Consider the following 19,767-nt stretch of genomic DNA (forward strand, 5'->3'; position numbering starts at 1 on the left):
CATCGGTGCGAAAGAGGCGTTGATGGAACATAATTCGCACTTACCTTGCGTGCATCTTGATCTCTTTTCTTCCTTCCTTCAATTCTTATCGAGGATAAGGATAAGAGAAATATTATAATAAATCACTCGCGCACTTTGTTGTACAGGGTGTGCGAAAACTGCCAAAGTACATTTCCTCGGATACATCGATTTCTATATTTAGTGTCATCTCGGGAAATATTTCATCGAATTTTTCTGTTCTAATAACTCTTTTGCAAATTTGAGACTGAAAATAACAAACACTGGTACTCGTAATCGCCTGTAATTCGAGAGATGTTCATCGATTCTTCATTTCTGCTCGTCAGATTAATTAAAACATCCATAAATAAACGAACACTAATGGTAATTCTCTCGGTTACCTCGCGTGAAACTTTATGATAATAAAGCTATCATCGTTAGAGATTCAAGGGAAATTCAGGGAAAGTTCCTTGGCGGAGTGCCTTTTAGGCACTTTTTATGACGGGGACGTGACGGACGTGCAACGTGGTGGTAGGGAATCAACGAAACACCGTGGCTTCTTGCAAAACGTAACATATTCTATATTTAACAAATATCTTTTCCATGTTTAATATTTACAATTACGCGATACGCTCGTGTTGTTTTTGCCTAACGTACTTCGTCAATTGAGTATTTACAATGCATATAATTACAGTGTGTCTGTCGCGGGACGGAGTGATCAGCAGGCCGAATTCCGCTCGTGTTCTCTCGCATTCGCATATGCACATACATATATATATATATTGTCTATACATATATATATATCTATATATTTATTTATATATACGCGCGGTGTAGTAAACTACTCGACGTTCGCCTTAACATCGCCTCAACCCGAGATATCCGCTCCACGTTGGTTCTCCGACAATCTCTGGGACTCTCTGACGACGAGAGACTCTCGAGTCTCCGGACAAATTTCTCGGATCCGGAATCGCCACGCAGTGTCGTCGCAAAAATCCGCAAATTCGATGAACGTCCATCAATCAATCGTTCGTTCGTTCGTTCGCAAAACGTGGTCGTTATTATGTACGCACGACTATACAGCTGGGTTCGTGAGACTCCTCGAGGTCGCTCCACTTCCTCCTCGCCGCGGAATTATTCGGCAAAAGGATACCGCGGATTAAGAGTTTTCAAGCTGCGCTCGTGCAATGGTACGTTGCGTCGTTGCGAATCTCGTTCGGGGTACGAATCGCCCGATCGCTCTTCTCGTTTCCTTCTCTCTCTCTTTCTCTCTCTCACTCTCTCTCTCGGTATCGATCGCGTTTCCTCTTTCGCGCACCGAGTCGCACCACGCGATACGATTCGCTCGGGATACGAGGGGGCTTGGAGGAGGAAGAGGGAAATGCGGCGCGCGAACGAGGGTTGAAATCCGTTCGCGACGCGAGTTCCCCGTGGCTTGGATCGAACCGATTAAAGCGCGAGGGATTTCTTAACGTAAAAAAGATTCGGGATTCGGTCGGGAAGACGCGTGTACGTCATCCCTAACGTTCGCCGCTCGCTCGCCGGCGTCGAATTCGCGCGATTTATCACCAGCGGCTCGGTCGATTCGCGAACAGAGATTGGAAACGGCGTAATCTCAATGCGAGTTCGACTTTTAAGCGCTACGGATTTGGGCGAATGCATCTTACGTCTATTGCCCGAATAAATATTGGAGATCACTTGCGCGCGTTTCGAAACGCAGGAATGAATTCATGGAAATTACCTACTTCAGTCATCAATTAATCGGAAAAAGAGTTATACCGATGTATCGAAGGACGAAACGGTTCGTCATTAAATAGAGACAAAAGGAGGCGAGGAAATGATTTTGATGAAACACATTTTTCATTATCAATATCTGCGAGCTGTTGCACGCTGAGTAAGAAGAATGCATGCCCCGTGTACGATAGAAATACGAGATTAGACGTGACGCCACGCTGATAAGAAAGATACCGCGCGAATCAACATCCGCGATTTCTTCGTTGGAAGTCAATAAGCTGATTGAGACAATAAAGAGGCGAAAGATAGGCGGGAGTAAAAATCAAGGATATCGCTCGATGCACGTCTCTCGCGAGCAGTCGCAGGCGAAAAAAAAAGAGGCGAGAGGAAATTAACGTGGAGCCTGTAAGGCGTACGCGTCCACACGGTGCTGGTAGCGCAGTAGTCGAAACGTTCGAGGTATTTTCATCGCAGCCTGTCGTACGTTAAGCTACTTTACAATGCATTCAAACATTCGAGGTATTTTCCATGCGGCCTGTCGCGTGTAAGCTACTTACAATTTTATCGGTAAACGGAATAATCGAAGGGAGGAGACCGGGGGAGAGGAAGGTGAAAGAGAGACAGCGATACCCCCGATTATCCGGGCGATCCTATTTTTCAAGCATCTCTCGGTCCGGCGAAGTCGACCGACTGTAATCACCGATTGCACTCAACGTGACCGTTATTTCTCCATATGAAAATACGGGGAAAGGGGAGAGGAATATCGTAATTATTTGTCTACGAAGTAATCTCGCGGTGGGCATATAAACGCGCGAATTCCGCACTTGATCGATTTCCAAGTCGATTCGCCGGTCATGGAAGTATACAAATTCATGAGGGGCACTCGTGTCCGCCGTTCGTCATTTGGAAAATTGATAATATTTTTCGCCATAGGAGAGAGATAACGATACGCGCGCGATAGTAATTGAGTCTTTTTCTTTCCCTTTAATTTGGGAATTATTATTGCGCATTCGTGCCGGACGCAGTCGCGAAAGCATAAGACAGGTGAGTCGTGAACTCTTTGAAGTTCTACGCCGCGATGGAACACCAGAGATGGCGAGACCGAAGTTTTCATACACGGAACTCGCAAATTGTTGCTCGGAAGCTTCGCGCTATCTGTAACGTTCTATAAACGTCCATACGGGTTATCTAAATGTACCTGGAACGATTGCGTGAGAAAATATTTATTCCGCGTGTTTATCCTGACGCAGTTTTATCTGTATTTGCCCGCGCGATACACGGTGCCTGGATTATCGCAGATAAAAACCCGTGCGGCTTCGTTCCTTTGTGTTTTTCCAAAGTGATCGTCGCAACAGCGAGCTTTATTAAGATAAAGCATGATACATCGCCTTTAACACCGAAATTAAATGAAAAGAAGAATGCGGTACAAAAAAGAGAACGGCCCCTTCAATAATTCGATTAAAAACTGTCCGTTCAAATGTTTATAAATTCAATCGACACCCTCAAAGCGCCGTGCTCTCGGAGTCAATAATTTTCGGCATTTCTCGACGTGTCAAACGCCCATTCCCCCTCCCCCCAGCCCCCTTCCTCCCTCCCGCATATTATAAACAGATATCCCGCAGGTATTTTCAATCTCTCGGCGAGTCATGCAACATTTTCTTTTTTTTTTTCATCGATGCCAGGCTTGTTTAGACGCGAAGTTAATGACGTTCATTTCTGATACGCCACCTGTCTTTGCTAATTAAAAGGGACCAAAAACGAGCCGACAATACGCGAGCTCGTGTCTCGATCGAGTAACAGATTTTCATTGCAATACAATACTCGTCGGAGAAAATCTACCCTGGGTGTTTGAAACACTAGTCGTCTGACATAATGCGGAGCGCTCGTTACTTCGACGGTCCGTCCTCATGTGCGTTTATCGCACCTCGATAATCCCGATGACGCTTCCAGGTTTTCATCATGGACGCTATCTACGGCAAGGATAAAGGCCTTGACGCCACGAAAAACCCAAGCAGTAAAGACTACGTTGCACGTGAAAAAGTTAATCGCAACCGTGAGCAAATCGACTTAATCAGTCTCTCAACGCAAACATTCTTCAATGTAAATATGGGGTGCTTTCCAGCAAGCAACACAGGTGACACGGTGCAACACAGTGCGATATAGGTGCTTTCCTACAACGACACAATACAACTCGACGCAGCTTAGAAGCAAAGTCGAGATAATTATCTCGTAAATCAGGATTACCATTTCCAGTAACTTTTAAAATGTTTATACTTGCAGCCCTTAAGATTAATAAATATGCTCTTTCTTATCCGTGGATGTTCTCACGCTGAAACTGGTACAGATGCTGTGTAATTGTCTAATAAATATTAAGTGAATAAATAATGAAGCGCAAAATGTATCACCTGATGATGCCGCACATCATCCGTGTTTTATTGGAAAAGATATTTTCATGGATTTATTTAAGAAAAAAATTTATATTAGCGCGAACTAGACTATTATCGAAATTAGATTGTTCAGCAAGCACCCCTACACTGTGTTTAATTGTATGACACAGTGTTTCCCTGCTGGAAAGCACCCAAGCTTGATACGGTTGATCAGCTTGCTTACGACTTTGATGATTGGGATTAAAATTCTTTCATGTGCAACGGTTTTAAGACATAAGCAGGAAACGGATTGATCGATCATGATCGAGATCATGGTTCGCGAACGCGAGATGCCCGCATGAGTTTGTACATCGCCAAATCGTGAAAATCTGCCAAGCTGCGTAAAAAGGAATGCGTCAGGAATACGTAGAATAAATTTGGACATTGCACACGCTAATCGTGCAAAACGAAATGCACCACGATTCCTCCTCGTGATCGCCGCGTGCAACGTAAGCTCTTCATATGACACGAGTCGCGCTTTGATTGGTCGATGATAACATTCTCGGCCAATAGTGGAAAGAATGACGTTTCGACGTAACGATTTTTCACCGTTTTTTTAACTCGAGACAAAATTTAACGAAACGTGACCTGTTGCATACGTCATCATGTAATATTGTATCTCGTTTATGAATCTCTAAGGATTTACTATTGACGTGCATCGCAAGAGAAAAAAAAAACATTTTAAAAGCGGCTCATTCGAAGAAAGAGCGTCCGGCGACGAAGCATATCCGAATGAATTTCTCATATATTATCGATGTTAATTATGACATTCGATTGTACTTATTTTACAACATATTATAACCGAGTACAACTAATCTCTGTAATGTATTAGAATAAAATAAATTTAGAATAATAATTAAAAACAGATAAAATACATCTATATCGAATAATTTCTAAAAGAAAAAAAGCAATTGAGATCTCGAATGATCCCGATAACGCAAAAAGTTAACGTTACTTTAACTTCACTTTCGCAAAGAAACGTTATGGCGAGCGCAAAAATATGTTTCCCAAATTGTTTTCAGTTTGACGAGCCTCCGAAAGAGACCCGCCAAAGTCATTGCGGCTCTCCTTCCCTCCTATTCCTCCGTCCTCAACAAATGGGACGCAAAACCTCGATATTGCCCGGCGACGCCCGTACGAGAGGTCCGCGCGAGAGGATTCATCGTAAAAACGAGTAATTTGCTATAGGACTACTTAGAGCTAACATTTGGCATTTGGCATCCTGTCAGTTAAACTATTCGCCAGCGAAATTCGTTCGCGCTATTCGAGTCGCGAACAGCGGGTGTCGTGACACGTTAATGTTATATCGAGGTTACTGCTGTTGCTGCTGAGCAGGGGCGGATCCAGAAACAGAATTAATCACGTGACACTCATAGGGGCGTAATAATAAAGTAACAAAAGAAACTAATGCCTCTTGTGATGCGAAGGAGCTGAGGGAGGAGAGAAATCTCCGTTCTGAGACATCTTAAGACTCGCTTTACAAACAATCCTGATTAAGAGACATCTTAAATACGCTCCTAGACAATCACGCAATTACTTTTTCAAAAATCGATTCCACAAAGATTATATGTCTTCAATAATTTTTACAAACAAAGGATAACAAACAAAGAATAACAAAGGAGGAATAACTATACACAACGTAATAATAATAATAATAATTACAGTAATTACAATAATAATAGTAAAACGACAATATCAAATAAATCGCAATCGAGTAATTAACATTATATTCTCTCATTTATTTTTTACAAATATTTAACACAAATCAGCTCAATCATAATTACCGAATTACAATCTCGTGTCCTGGACATTTTAATCTCGCGAATTACTTCAGTTTAGCTAAAGCGAATTATTTCTTTCAGCCAGTTGTATGATTGTATGAAAAAGTTCAAATAGAGTTACGAAGATCCACCCCTGCCAGCTACTGATGTACAACAAAATCGGCAATGATCGACTCGTCTGTATCAATAAAAAAAAATGCCCTATTTTACATGTGAGAATATATTCTACATCAAATGTGTCAGAATTGACATGAGGTGGACACGATCAAGTGGCTAGTTCCTGAAAAGAAACGATTTATCCGGTACGGAGCGGATCCTCTTTACCAGGTACCAAACGTTATCGCTTTGAATGATTGTCGTGACGAGGAGAAGATGCATTAAAAAATTTCGCGAGGAAGAAAAATTCCCCATGTCAATTCCGCAACGTTTGGTGCGCGCGTTGATGACGATACAATGATTTCGTTGCACGATCGTCGGAGTGATCCGCTCTCGATCACCGACGCAGATGATGGCGAAAGCAACATCGATGCAAAATCAACGAATGAAAAAAAAAAAACAGAAAAGAGCTTGTTCAACGTACAAACGTAACCGCATCAACGAAAACCGACCGGATCGGCGTGCACGTACGTGGATATCAGGCATACGTGGCTGCGCTACGCTTCGATCGATAATCTACGCAGCTGTAATTAATTAGCCCGCAGGTATATCACACATACGTGCACACGCATACGCACACACATACGCACACAGTGATACACATCTCTCTCGTTCTCTCACGTCTCTCGAGACACGCAATCGTATGGTGAATTCGGCGCGCTAAAGTAACACTCCCGTCCGAAAATTCGTCCTTCCCTTCTTCCTCTTTTAATATAAAAGCTTATAACAACGAACAACGAAAATCTTAATCTCTAGCTCAAGCCGCTAGAGTATTCCGCTTCCGGGTTCTCCTCTTTGTCCCCTATTTGCTCCGCGATCTCCGCGTTTCCTTCCTTTTTTTTTCTCTCGCACGCTGCTCGTGTACGATCATCGTTACGTTCGTTCAGTTGTGTGCGACGCTTTATGTCAAATATATTATATGTACACTATATGCTTGCGGTTTTTACGTCACGTGTATCCTGCACTGCGCTCCTTAGGAGATAATCACCAGACAGTATATCGAAAGTAAAATCGCGTCTTCGATACGTAGATTAATTAATATAATTCTTGGAAAGGATTTTATTTATTTTATAACGAAATACCTTTCCTTTGGTCTGTATCATAATCCAGGCGAGTTTGATTATTTGGGATTTGATTTATTTGGAATTTCGGGAAAGGATAACTAATTATCGAGTGATTGCTTTATGAAGCAGCGCTCACTCTTTATTCGAAAGTAACAATCATTTGCAACGTGCGCGCTGGGGGGTTTATTTTGCACTACCATATGGTAATGCGATCAACAAATTTTCACAATGATCGAAATAATCGAACCGTTGGAATCGCAATTTGCGAGATCCAAATACACGTACACATCCATCGTATAAATTGCACGCTTTTTTCTTCTAATAGATAAGTGCTTGTTTTTGTAATCTGGGATTTTTAAAGTCCCGAAATTTCGAAAAATTACTTCCCAGTCAGAACGATGCCGCCTTGTTTGTACGAATCGACAAGTATTATTGTGAGAACTTTTTCTGTCAAGGGAAACTCTTCCATTTAAAGATCTGGTAGCTTCCTGGAAAAGATTTATGAGAATTAGACCCGAATACGACAATAGCCCACGCAGCTGCTGTTTCTTGTACCACAATGCGTCTGTTTACTGTACCCTTATTCAGTTCGTTAATATCCGGTTTAGAAATAATTATTGCATTCGATTATTCTGTATATTCGTCTAACCAGCCTCTATCGCTAATAGCCTGAAAGATTGCTGTCTTTTTCTCAAACTCAAATTATCCTTGAAAGAAAATTGCGACTAGGAACGCCTCCGTCGAAAGAGAGATCATTAGATAATTAGGGATTTTAATCCTTAATGAAAATTCTGATTTTTTACTGAGAATGAAGAATAAAGATAATTCGAATATATAAGATTGTCATACATGCTTGATACAAGCACTATTATTATTACCAGCTGTGACATTTGTCTTTGATTTCATTTCTACAATTATTCAACGTGTGATACTTTGGAGATTGAAATGTCAGCTTTCTGCATTCTACGGGGACCACGTGCGCATCTTGTGGCGCCTTAGGTTGAGCACCTCGTATCATGCGCTTGCGTGAAAAATCACCACTGACAGAAGGGTTTCTGTGGAGATCCTGCGCACAGAGACAATCAGTCTAGTCGAGACTTTCGGATAGACACGAGCACGAGACATCCACGTTACAGCGTTACGCTATCGACTCTCGATTCATGAGTTTACGAGTTGCATAGCAAGTCGAATGTAAAAAGCACCAATTGATATTTACTCTCATGTAAACTAGCACAATTCTTGTATGCACATTAATATATGTGTAGAAAATACAATAATGATTTTATTTTCATTATTTTCATTACAGAACGAACAACAGAAAATCAAATATCTAAAAGTTGAAAAATGAAAAAAAAAAGTAAAATATAATACAAAGACATCGGCGATAATATCGATGACATAATAACACAGAGTAGTTTATGTTATTAAAATCAGAAATACATATTATGCAAGCATGCAACTGATAAAATTATTAAATTTATAGAAGGCCACGAGATAATGTTATCAATGGAAAACGTACTGTTTCATCGCAATTGGAGTCGCAGGCGTCGCGTTCATTTGCGACAAATTTTCGCGTGATTTTCGTTGATCTCGAGAATGCAACCAAATGCGACGCGCAACTTGGAGAGACAGATCCGCGTCGGGAAGCGGAGTGCACGGCGTCCTTTATCAAGCGGAAGGGACGAGGATGCCTTGCGCGACACCTCATGACGGTTCGTGCAGGCGGTCCCACGAAGGGAAACGTCCAGGAGGTTGTTTCGCTTCTAACCCCACACGGGGCGAGCCCCACGAACCGAACCATACTATGCGCGCAATGCTCCGTTTGTGTATGTGTGTGTGTGTGTGTCAGTGTGTGCGTACGGGTCATGTGCACGTGATGGTGAGTCGGTGCACATGCCTTCGTACCCGGCGCACAGGGGTTGCCAGACAATGAGTAACGAGTCTCTATAGCAGGCAAGGGGTCGAAGATGGTGTGTGTGAGAGAGAGGAGAGAGAGATGAGAGAAGGGAGAGAGAAAAAGACAGAGAGGAGGGTCAGGAGAAGTCCCGCATCTCCAATCGATTACAATAGCACCTAACCTAGGGTAGCCAGAGAAGAGAAGACTCATACGAAGATTCCTGCTCTCTCTCTCTCTCTCTCTGTCTCTCCTCGTCTGCTCCCTTTCTCTCTCTTTCTCTCTCCTGTTCCCAGCCCCTATGATATTCCCTTGCTACCACGACGACTACAGACGTTTTATATATCTCTCTCTCTCTCTCTCTCTTTCCATCTTCTCTCTTTCTCTTTCTTCATTGCTCTCCTCTCTTTCTTTTCCTCTGTCTTCCACCGGCGAGCTTCGGCCGGTCTCGGTTTTCGTCGGCACCACTCGCGATCTGAATTCCCCCACCTGCCGTTAGGAATGTATGCAATGTTCGTGCGTGTTGCTCCCCCCCGTATTCGCCGCTCCCCTCTGGATCTACACGCCCCCCTCTCCCCTCTCCCGCCCGTCCCGTCCCGTTCCGTTTCGTTGCTGCGTACACAAGTGGATACACCACCCTTGTGTGTCATGTGGCACGTTTTTTAAAACGGACGCATAGCGATCCGTTGTAAAACGCGCGTGAGTTCCTTCTACGATGATGATGATGACGACGACGACGACGACGACGAGGCGCGAAGGATTAAACGGCGAGAAGCGACGAGAATAATTGTGTTCATAAGCTCGTTCATAAGCCAGTCGAATACGTGGTCGGTAATGGACCGCTCGTTTGTTTCGTTGCCGCTTCTTTCGAAGCTTCCACCGTTTTACAACTGCGAGCGGAGCGCGCGGACAACGGTGCGAAACACGACGAGGCGCGGAGCGAATGGAGGATTAACGAACGAAGAATTTTCGACATGATTAATCGATCCCTCGCGATCACGAGATGTAACGGCAAGTAAATTTAAATTCAAACTGAAGCGAGGACAAATCACTTCTGATTTGCTGATCTTGAGTCATTCGCTCTATTGACAATTGTTTCACAGGTCTTTAGGAAATTTGACTAACAACGAGTCAACGTCCCAGCTCGGAGGTGGCACAAGGAACAATGTGTTCCGTGAGAAGACGCTGATCACAATTTCCACCGTTCAGTTTCGTATTTTCCCCTGTCGAAGCACGAGTTATTACGGGAAGGAAAGGAAAGTTGCGCAGAGAAGAGAAAAAGGTTCGGACGAATGTGGGCTGGCCGAATCGAAACCGCAAGAGTACCTTGTGGTTGTAAAACATCAAGATTCGGACGTCTCGCTGTTGTGTTATCCTTAGACGCTATTCCGCGCCTGAGAAGACGTTGCGTGACGCGAACGTGACATGTACACGGGACTACATCTCGAGGAGAAAGTTCGTCTTCCGATTCCAAGTGAAATATACCTTCTTTAACGCGTATACAACGATAGCAAGCTGTCTGCTGCAAGATAGAGCAAGAAAGACAAGAAGGAAAAAGAGAGCGATTGGCAAATTGGTAGCTCTGGATCAACAAAGTCTCTACAACAATCGAGTCCCCTAATGCGGCTTTCTCAAAATGTCTTCGGTGGATCTGTTTGTCCAGTTAATTCCATAACGCGTGCATGTTCAAATCACATTGCAAAAAGATGTACTTGGCATGAGATGTTACGGAGTCTCTTAATGAATTAATTAATTAGAAAGAGAACTTGCCGAGAGCTGCAGTTGAAAAATTACGAATTTCATTAATCCAAAATTTCCCAAAATACGAAAGTTAATGGGAAAACCGATTTCGATAATCACACACATACATTTCGTTTGCTTCTAACCGGCAAACAACGCAGATTGAATTTGGGAAGAAGCTGCAACGGTTTTTAAAATAACATGAATATCGAATGCGCGGTGAAGACTGGACGGTCTTTACTTTTTATTCACAATTTGTTTCGCGGTTCGTACCCGACGTAGCATAGCGAGTCTTGCTTGGTTGATAGTAAACTCATCTCGGAAGATAACCCTTAACCGGACAATACAATAATAGAGCCGGGCTGTAGACTGATATACCGATGGTAACATTATCGGGATACGGATAGCGAGCAGAATTTGCAGCGGACAATGAAATATCCTTCGATAAACAAACGCAAATCCCGTTCATCACGTACTCTTAACTCGCCTTTTTTTAGTAGCAGATATACATTTCGACGTGCGCTTCAATTCTTACTCTATTATTACTCTTTTCTTTGGAGCAGTTCAGCATTCTTCGTAGTTAATTCTCGGATATTTATTGCGTTGTAACATATGTCCGTCCGGTTTTTAATACGGAATATACGTTACAATCCATATTATTAAAAACGCTAAACAACAGGACAGGAATATACGTAGCAATACAACATTACAATATAATTATACAAAATAATATTTCAAGCTAATCGCGACTAAGAACGATCGCCGATTAAAGGTATTTCTCTTCTCTTTTCTTTTTTTAAATATAATATTGCTATTGTTCCAAGGTTCGTACCATCGCGAAGGCCCGACTACGATCCCACGTACGGCGATGCGTTTTCGGCGGTTTCGGAGGCCATCGGGTCTAGGTGAGCGGTTGAAATTCAGGTTTTCAAGACCCGGGGCTTGCGGGCAGACGAACCACGCCGCCGTTGTCGGCCCTTCGGTCCCACTGCTTCTGAATACCAGCCGCCTGGTACATTCCGGTACAGGCACGCCCAAAAATTCTCACAAATGTCAGGAATATCGCCGCCGCCACCAAGCAGGTCGCGAGAGCTCGGGCTTATCGGGACGGAAAAATCGCTCGGCGTGAATCCAGGTTGCAGCATCTTTTCTTGGGAAACCGCGGACCGCGCGATTCGCGCACGCATCGCAGACGTTCGTAAACGATTTCCTTCCATCATTCGAGCGATACACTTTTCTTTTCTTTACGCGCGTACGAATTGTAGAAACAAACAACGGTGAACGGCGTTGTCGGAGTCTCTATATAATCGAGAATCAGCAAATTATCGTGATGACTCATTATCAAGCGAAATGAAATACCGAGTGTACTGACGGAAACAGAAATAGTACGACGCGCGCGTGTCCGCCCGTCGAGTCTGCATGGAATAGTGGACCGACCATTAACTCGTATAATTAACTTTATAACTTAAATCCGAAATTATCTTTTCCATTCTCCAAAAATTGTTTCGCGATGCGGGATAATAAACGCACGCCACAGTACGGGCAATGCACGCGTTTCATCTAAAAAAAAAACAAAATAAAAATATTGCACTCATTAGGCCAAAAGAGACTGACTGGGCTTTTATTGGCGGATCTTGCTGGCGTCGAAAGCACGGATGCCGCCTGTATGTTTACAAACGTGAATCTCAAAAACCTCCCCGCAGGGACTTGGAAAAAGAGTCGAAGACGCCTGTGTGCGACTCGTTACGAATGCTCCACGCTGATCAGCACTAACAGACGATCGCTAACGAAAACTGGTCTGAATTTTCTACACTCTCCACGCTCTCTTACACGGCTGAGCGCGGCAAACGCAGCCAGCGTCGTTTACCGTTTCTCTCCTGTGCATCGCTTCTTTCGACCGAGAAGATAGAGATAGAGAGCGCGAGGGAAAAAGAGAGAGGGGAAGGGGGGAAGAGAGACAAAAGGAGCAACGTGAGCCAAGGATATCGTCTATCGGCGAGATACGTCGATGCACGATGACTCCTACGTAGAGCAAGGCACGCACGTCGACGTCGGAGGGGCACGAAAAAAAGGGGGACGGGGGAAAGAAACTTTCGGCGCGCACCCATTTTTTTCTCTTTTTTTTCTGCAGGAGTAGCAGCAGCAAGTTTCGTGCTGCTCCTTCGATGGAATGTTCAGGTTCCATGAAAGGAACTTGAGTGAAAGAAAGAGAAGGAGAGGGAGAGGGAGGGACGGAGGGGAAGAGAGAGAGAGAGAGTGAGGGAGGGAGAGAGAGACGATGGGCGAGCGTCGTGCACGCATGCCGTACGGTTTGATCCTCCTCTTTCTCCTGCTGCTGCTCCTCCTCCTACTCTCCTCGTTCTCTCGCTCCTCGAACGAATGCTCCACGATCTCTACGTACGAAACTACAAAGACCCCGAAGTACGTAACTTTCGCGTTGCCCCGAATAAATAAGCGCGGAAATCGCAGTCGGGGCGCGCTCGACGGGGGTGAAATTCGGATTCTCGCGACGACGGGGTTGTTTCGTGTCCCGTTGATTCTCTTTGTTTATTCCCGCCATTAAATTTCTCGCAATTAATCATTTAATACCGCCGATCATCCTCGTGTTCGCGGCGGCTGCGCTGCTCTGCGCGAAACTGCACGCCGTTTCTCATTGTTAAACGAGGGATGCGCCCTCTCAAAGGAATATTTTGCGATATTTTTCCCCGTCTTGCACCGTGGCGCACGGAAGGCGCGCAACTTATTTGAAATCTAATTAGGACACCTAGCTAACTCGGATTTAATCTTGGCGGTGCAGCGTCCTGGTGCCCCTGAACAATTCACGCGCTGAGTGAACGAGCAAAGATGATTATAGTCCCTGAATAGCCGAGAAGTATCACGTGCAATCTTGGCATTACCGTCATTCCCCGCCGCCGCTGCCCGAGCAAAGTATAACGAACTACGTTTCATTTTCCCGTGATTAGTTAAGTCGCATTCAGCGTGTAACGAATTTTTTATCGGGATTAATGTCGCACCGCAGATTCGTTACCGTTGCTTTATCTTTAGTTTACCTCTTCATTTCTGCTCGAAGATTGAATCAACCCCCCGCGACATGCGCTTATTATTGAAACATATTTTTTTTATGCCCCTCGAGTCGCTTGAGTTATAAAGACATAAAACTAATGATAATCAATCCAACATCATCATGCTGAATTGCAAATCACGAGAAAAAATTATTAATATCGGCGTCACGGACGATTCGGTGGATAGAACAAGAATATTTGCAGTATCGATGATCTCAGCATGAAGCCGCAACTCTCGACGTCAAGAAGCTTCTACGAATGCCCCTGAAGATATTAATCACGTATGAATATAAAAACGAGCATTTCTTTGTTATATGTTAAGAAAAAACTAAAGTTATTTGTAGCTTATGACGAATGCAACTTCATGCATTCAAAAATCTGAGGCTTTCGTGCCGTTGATTATTACAATCCGATTCCGCGTTTCCGCGTTTTTTGTCACTCTAGTTGCGTCAGGTATTCCTCGGAATTTCTATCAATCTTATTGTTTTTTGATCGATTCCACGTGCGTCGATTATCGAATGAGTTTCTCGCTAAATAAACCCTCGCGCCTCACTGATAACGAATTTGCGAAATCAATAACGAACGAACAAAAGTAATGTTATTGTATTTGGCTGAACAAAACAAACTTAACGAGCGGTACTTAATCTTGCTAACAATATAAAATGGTCGTTCTATTTTGCGAAAACAAAAGATATGTATAATTTCTGCCCCGCGGCTCACGCGGAACGAAACGTGATATTGCTTAATCCCAGGCGCGTTTAAAAGTGCTTTTAGCGATCTTTACGAGCATTAGGATATTATTTACCGATGACAGGGTATAGCGTAACACGCATTACGTAACCATAGTTTTCTAGTACATCTTAATGTACAAAGCTCGTCCATTAACGAAAAGTGCAGCAGTGACGTAAACATTTAAAAAGGTGGCAAAGAGTTTTGCTCTTTATATTTATCATCGTAGCGGACTCTCTCGCGGATCGCGATCTCTGTCGCATCCGGTAGACTACAATTATTGCATTAAATATGCAAAAGAAGCGTGGAACGGACACCAAGGTCGCCTCAATGCAAAAAGCGTGTAATTCTCACGCGGCAACGTTTGGACGAATTTTTAAACCTTTACCGAGCTAATCAGCCGAGTACCTTGTCCTATCATAAATTTGGGCGTTCTTTATGCATGTGTGCAGGTTTTTGGACCTGACTGAATTGAATAGTAACCGAAATTTGCGCGGCGGTACACATCAGGTTTTCTTACCGCTCTCACGCACTAGATATAATTCGGGATATTCCGTTATTCTTTTTTTAATCAATTGTAAAATGCACGGGAATATCTTTCCTATATTTCAATTCTCGATAGCTTCGCGTCTGATCTGATATATTGTCTTTGTCTCGCGACCTCTTTTCTGGCAGAAAGTTTAATTTAATTGAACACGTTACATGATTATCGCGAAAGCGTGTTGACAGCAGAGTCGAGAGAAAGATCATTTTATGCGTTCTCTGTGCAAAAGAGATCGATTGAATGATCATTATATCATTATTATTGGAATTGAAAAACGCAATGAGAAAGATGAACTGGAAGATTGGCGTCCCCTTCCAAATATTCGTCGCCGGTTATCCAGCTGGGACAACTCCGCGTTTGCATTCGCGATGCATACGAGACTCATCGAATGCATCGTCCTACGCTTCATTGTCGCGAGGTCCGTCCAAGGTGGTCAAGAGAAACGAGAATTTACTCCTCGCACGATGTGTCTCACAACAGCAGCGTGTACGAAGGAGTCTCAATCGTTTCGTGCTTCAACAAGGCCTCTTCGAAGACGCGATCGAATTAGTATTATTTCACTTAGGTATCTCGTAAAATACCCAGCACGAGTTGTCACCGAAAACTCGAGTAAAAAGCGACCGCCAAGTCTAATTATGTAAAATAAACGTGAAATATTAACAACATGAAATATTAAGATATCGACTGAGGAATTCCTGAAAAAATTCAGTATCGACTTTTTGTCTTAATTGACATTAAGACGAAAGATGAAGAATGAGAACAATTTAAAACAGACTTCATCTTCGATGCGACACCTGTATCATAAAATTCGAATCTAATTTCTTTAAAAATGCTGCAAGTTGTATAATAAAAACTCAAAGTAGAAAAGATACAAAGTAGAAAAGAAACACTGGTGTATCTTAACAATTACAGCAATTACATTAATGTTTTTTTTTTAATTACATTAATTTACAGCAGATTTGCAATCAATGCGATAACAGGAGTATTGTGAATACGATTAATGAAGGATGGAGGAAAGAAAAAAGGATGGAAATATCGTTGCTTCGTGTACAGCGCGAGTATTAATTGGAGACAATAGCGACTACTAATTAATTGTTACCGAGAGGAGCGCGTTTATCCAAAACGTTCGTACGAAGAAAAGGAGACATAACACAAGCCTATTGCGTCAAGTCAACCGATGTATCCAGTAAAATTAAAACAACGTCCTTTCGACACCTGTCTGATGTAATGCGGTTTATTCAGGATACACAGACGCTATCGAGTGACCAATCAATGTCCCCGTAATTCACGCATGCTGACCCATCCAGAAGAACAATTGATTTAAGGATCGAGATCGATATTATTTCGCCGAGTTTGAATTTCGTCACCATGGATATACGGAAATCCGTGTTCTTCACGTGTCGCTTGTGACATCATTCGTAATCGCAACACTCGGCAGAAGGGCTCTTTTCGCGTGTCGTTTTTACCTTTTGGAAAATTGTGGAAATAATATTATTCTCGATCCTCGTCCTACCAATCGCCTACGTATCGCGTCCTGCCGTTCCGACAATCGTACAATAATCGCAGCCTCGCGGATATACAGTAACGGAACGGAGAAGCCCGAGATGCGATATTTGTTTCCTTTTTTTTCCTAAATTTCCGCGGGTCGATCGAGCCGCAGAGCTGAGACGAGTCGTCCGCGGCGACTTGTCGGACCCATCGTCGAAAATTAATCTAGCGATCGTCGACGACCAAGTACGACGATCGAGTACGATGGAAAATATATACGTGCCCGGGACGGTCGCTTCCTGGGGAAGGAAATCCCCCTCCTACTCTCTTCGAGGGGACGAAAACGTTACATTCTTGAAAAGACCGCGTCCCGCGAGAGCGGGCGGTTACTGCCCTCCCATCCCTGTCGAGAAAGGGGGATTCCCCGCTGTCTCGGGCGGAGAATCGAGCTAACGCTATTCGCCGACGGCGTCGAGGACGCCGGTGTCGAAGGCGCTCGGGCGGCTTCGTGTCCCGAGCGGCGGCAACGTACTTACCGCCTGCGGCAGGAACATGCGCGCGAAGACGGCGTTGTCGCCGGGCCGCCGCGAGGAGTCGTCGTCTCTGCCGCCACCTTGGTAACAGTGACGATGACGATGACGATGACGGTGACGGTGACGGTGACGATGACGGTGACGGTGACGATAATGATAATGTTGACGATGATGATGACGTTGATGCTCGTCTCGGTATTCTGGAGTGCTCTGCCGCGAAAAAAGCCATCACCGCACATGCCACAAGCCAAGATTCAACGTGCTGAGCTGCGGTAGCTTCATGATACGCTCGAGACCGCCTGTGCTGATCTTGGTACAACCGTATAGGTCGATGCACTTGAGGTTCCGCATGCTCTCAGCGATGGTGTGCAGTCCGCGGTCCGTGAGCCGGCTGCACTGGCCGATGTTGAGGGTTTCGAGGTCATGCAGGGTCTTGGCGATCTTGCAGATACCCTCGTCGCTGATCTGGCAGGCAGACAGCGACAGAGACTTGAGGTTGAACAGCCCCTGGGAGATGTGCACGAGCGCCTGATCACCGATCTTGTCGCAGAAGGACACATCCAACGATGTGATGCGACTGCCACCTTCCGCCAGGTACGCCATACCGATGTCAGAGATGTTGTCGCACGACCGAAGGTTCAGCTCACGAAGGCTCGACATCCGCGCGAGGTGCTTAACACCGGAATCGGTGATGCACACGCAAAACGATAAATTGATGGACTTGAGAGTGGTGAGGCCGAGCGATACGTGACGGAGCGCTTCGTCGCTCAACCGCTGACAATCTTGCAAACTCAGATGCTCCAAGGCGAGGTTACCCTCGGCCTCGTGGCTGAGGCCAGCCAGATGTGCGATGCCTTGATCGGATACGTGCCAGCAGCTACGCAGGTCGAGCCGTTTGAGTTTCTGGAGGCCCCACGCGATTACCAGTAGACCAGTATTAGTAATGTTGCAGCAGCCGCCTAGCTCCAGGTGCTCGAGGTTCTTCAGGTTCTGCGCTATCCTGCCTAACGACGTATCCGTTACCTGTTTGCAGAGCGAAAGATTGAGCTCGGTGAGAGCCGGGTACTCTTGGCAGAAGGCGTTCATGAGACCGGTATCAGTGACATTGTAACAGCCGGACAAGTTGAGTGCCTCAAGATTCGGTACCCCTTTCAAGACGTCGCCGAGACCGCGTCGCAGTGACAGTACCTGTATCCTCTTGACGCCGCGTCTCACCAGACTCGCGAACAACGCTGGCGGTTGTTTCTTCAGGTGCAATCGCGCCTCCACTCCCCGCCAGACCGAGCGGTAGTAAGCGGCGTCGCGCCACGCGGTGCACACCTGCGCGGCTCGTCCCTTGTCGCGCACATCTAGGTAACTGAAGATAAGTGCGAGAATTTCCGGATACAAACAGGACACGTGGGTGCTGGCGATAAGCTGGCCGTGCACCGCCACGTTGCCGCGTTGGTGCGCCTGATGATGCGAGTGCAGCTGGTGACGGGACGAGATGCCGCCCTGGCCTATCATCGCGTAGGTCGGCAGACCGGCAGCCGTGGCAGCGGCCGCGGCCGCACCGCCACCCGCGGTGCCGCCGCCACCACCAACGCCGCCGCCGTTGCCGTTGGTGCCGTAGTGCGGTGCCGTGCTGCCGGAGTTATGCTGGAGGATCGCCTGGCTCTGCGGCGTCGGCGTCGCCAGGTGCGGTTGGTGCAGGTGGTAAAAGTGGCCCGGCCGATGCAGCAACGTCGTGCCGCCGCTTGGCGTCAGCGCCGCCGGGAGTTCCGTCATAAACAGCTGACTCTCGTCCATATCTTCGTCGCCGTCCTCGTCGTCGTCGTCGGCGGTCGTTGCGTCGTCGTGTTCGTCGTCCTCTGCCACCGTCACCACCACCGCCGCCGCTGCTGCCGCCGTCGCCGCCGCTGCCGTCGCCGTCGTCGTCGCCGCCGCCGCTGTCGTTGGCGCGCGCCGAGACCTTAAGCACGGCGAGCCCGCCGCGGCGACCGACGACGAGCGAGCGGCCGTCGAGCGCCCGTCGTGTCCTCGTCCGTCGCAGTGATTATCTCCCTCTATCTTGAACTCTTGCTGCCGCTGTTACTGCTGCTGCTGCTTCTTCTTCTTCTCCTACTCTGTATCTCTCGTCTTCTCTCTGTTCCGTTAATCCGATTATCGTCGATCGCGATTATAAAGCGACTTCTTCGTGTGGCGGTCGCATAATAAACGTTTCCTTCGTGCGAGCGAGGGCGCCCGCACGTTCTCACATACGTATATCCGATATGTATCCTATATGCGTGCACCCACTCTACACACACGCGCGCGCGCGCGCGCGAGAATCCTGCTATCGATCGCGGCTATCGATCGCTGCGCTACGCGGCGGCCGTGCCGTGCCGTGGATATCAACCGCGTCGATGCGACGGCACGGATCACAACGTAACCGCTACGATGCACGACGTGCTTGCGTCGCGAACGTCGAGGGGGAGGGACACAGCACAGCGGGATTTATCTCACGATCAACGGCGGAACGTGAGATATATATATATATATCGAAAAGTATAGTCGCGATATGGGCAACGGCGAGCGACACGCGGCGCCGTGTGTCGTGCCTGTATCATACAACACACACACACACACACACACACGCGA

The 19,767-nt window shown here is 45.8% G+C and overlaps 1 protein-coding gene across 1 annotated transcript; it reads right to left on the reverse strand.

Annotated features, from left to right (window-relative positions):
- Positions 1-554: 554 nt before the first annotated feature.
- On the reverse strand, positions 555-19,761 carry LOC105286043 (F-box/LRR-repeat protein 14). The gene has a single exon (XM_026968809.1). It carries the CDS (start codon positions 18,934-18,936, stop codon positions 17,377-17,379), a length of 1,560 nt encoding a protein of 519 aa, XP_026824610.1. The 5' UTR covers positions 18,937-19,761; the 3' UTR covers positions 555-17,376.
- Between the last annotated feature and the right edge of the window lie 6 nt (positions 19,762-19,767).

Source organism: Ooceraea biroi, chromosome 4, assembly GCF_003672135.1.
Source record: "Ooceraea biroi isolate clonal line C1 chromosome 4, Obir_v5.4, whole genome shotgun sequence".
Taxonomy (NCBI): Eukaryota; Metazoa; Arthropoda; class Insecta; order Hymenoptera; family Formicidae; genus Ooceraea; species Ooceraea biroi.

What these genes read in the sequence shown, in the direction of transcription:
- LOC105286043 (XM_026968809.1), bottom strand. Translation starts at nt 18,936, where the DNA reads ATGGACGAGAGTCAGCTGTTTATGACGGAACTCCCGGCGGCGCTGACG.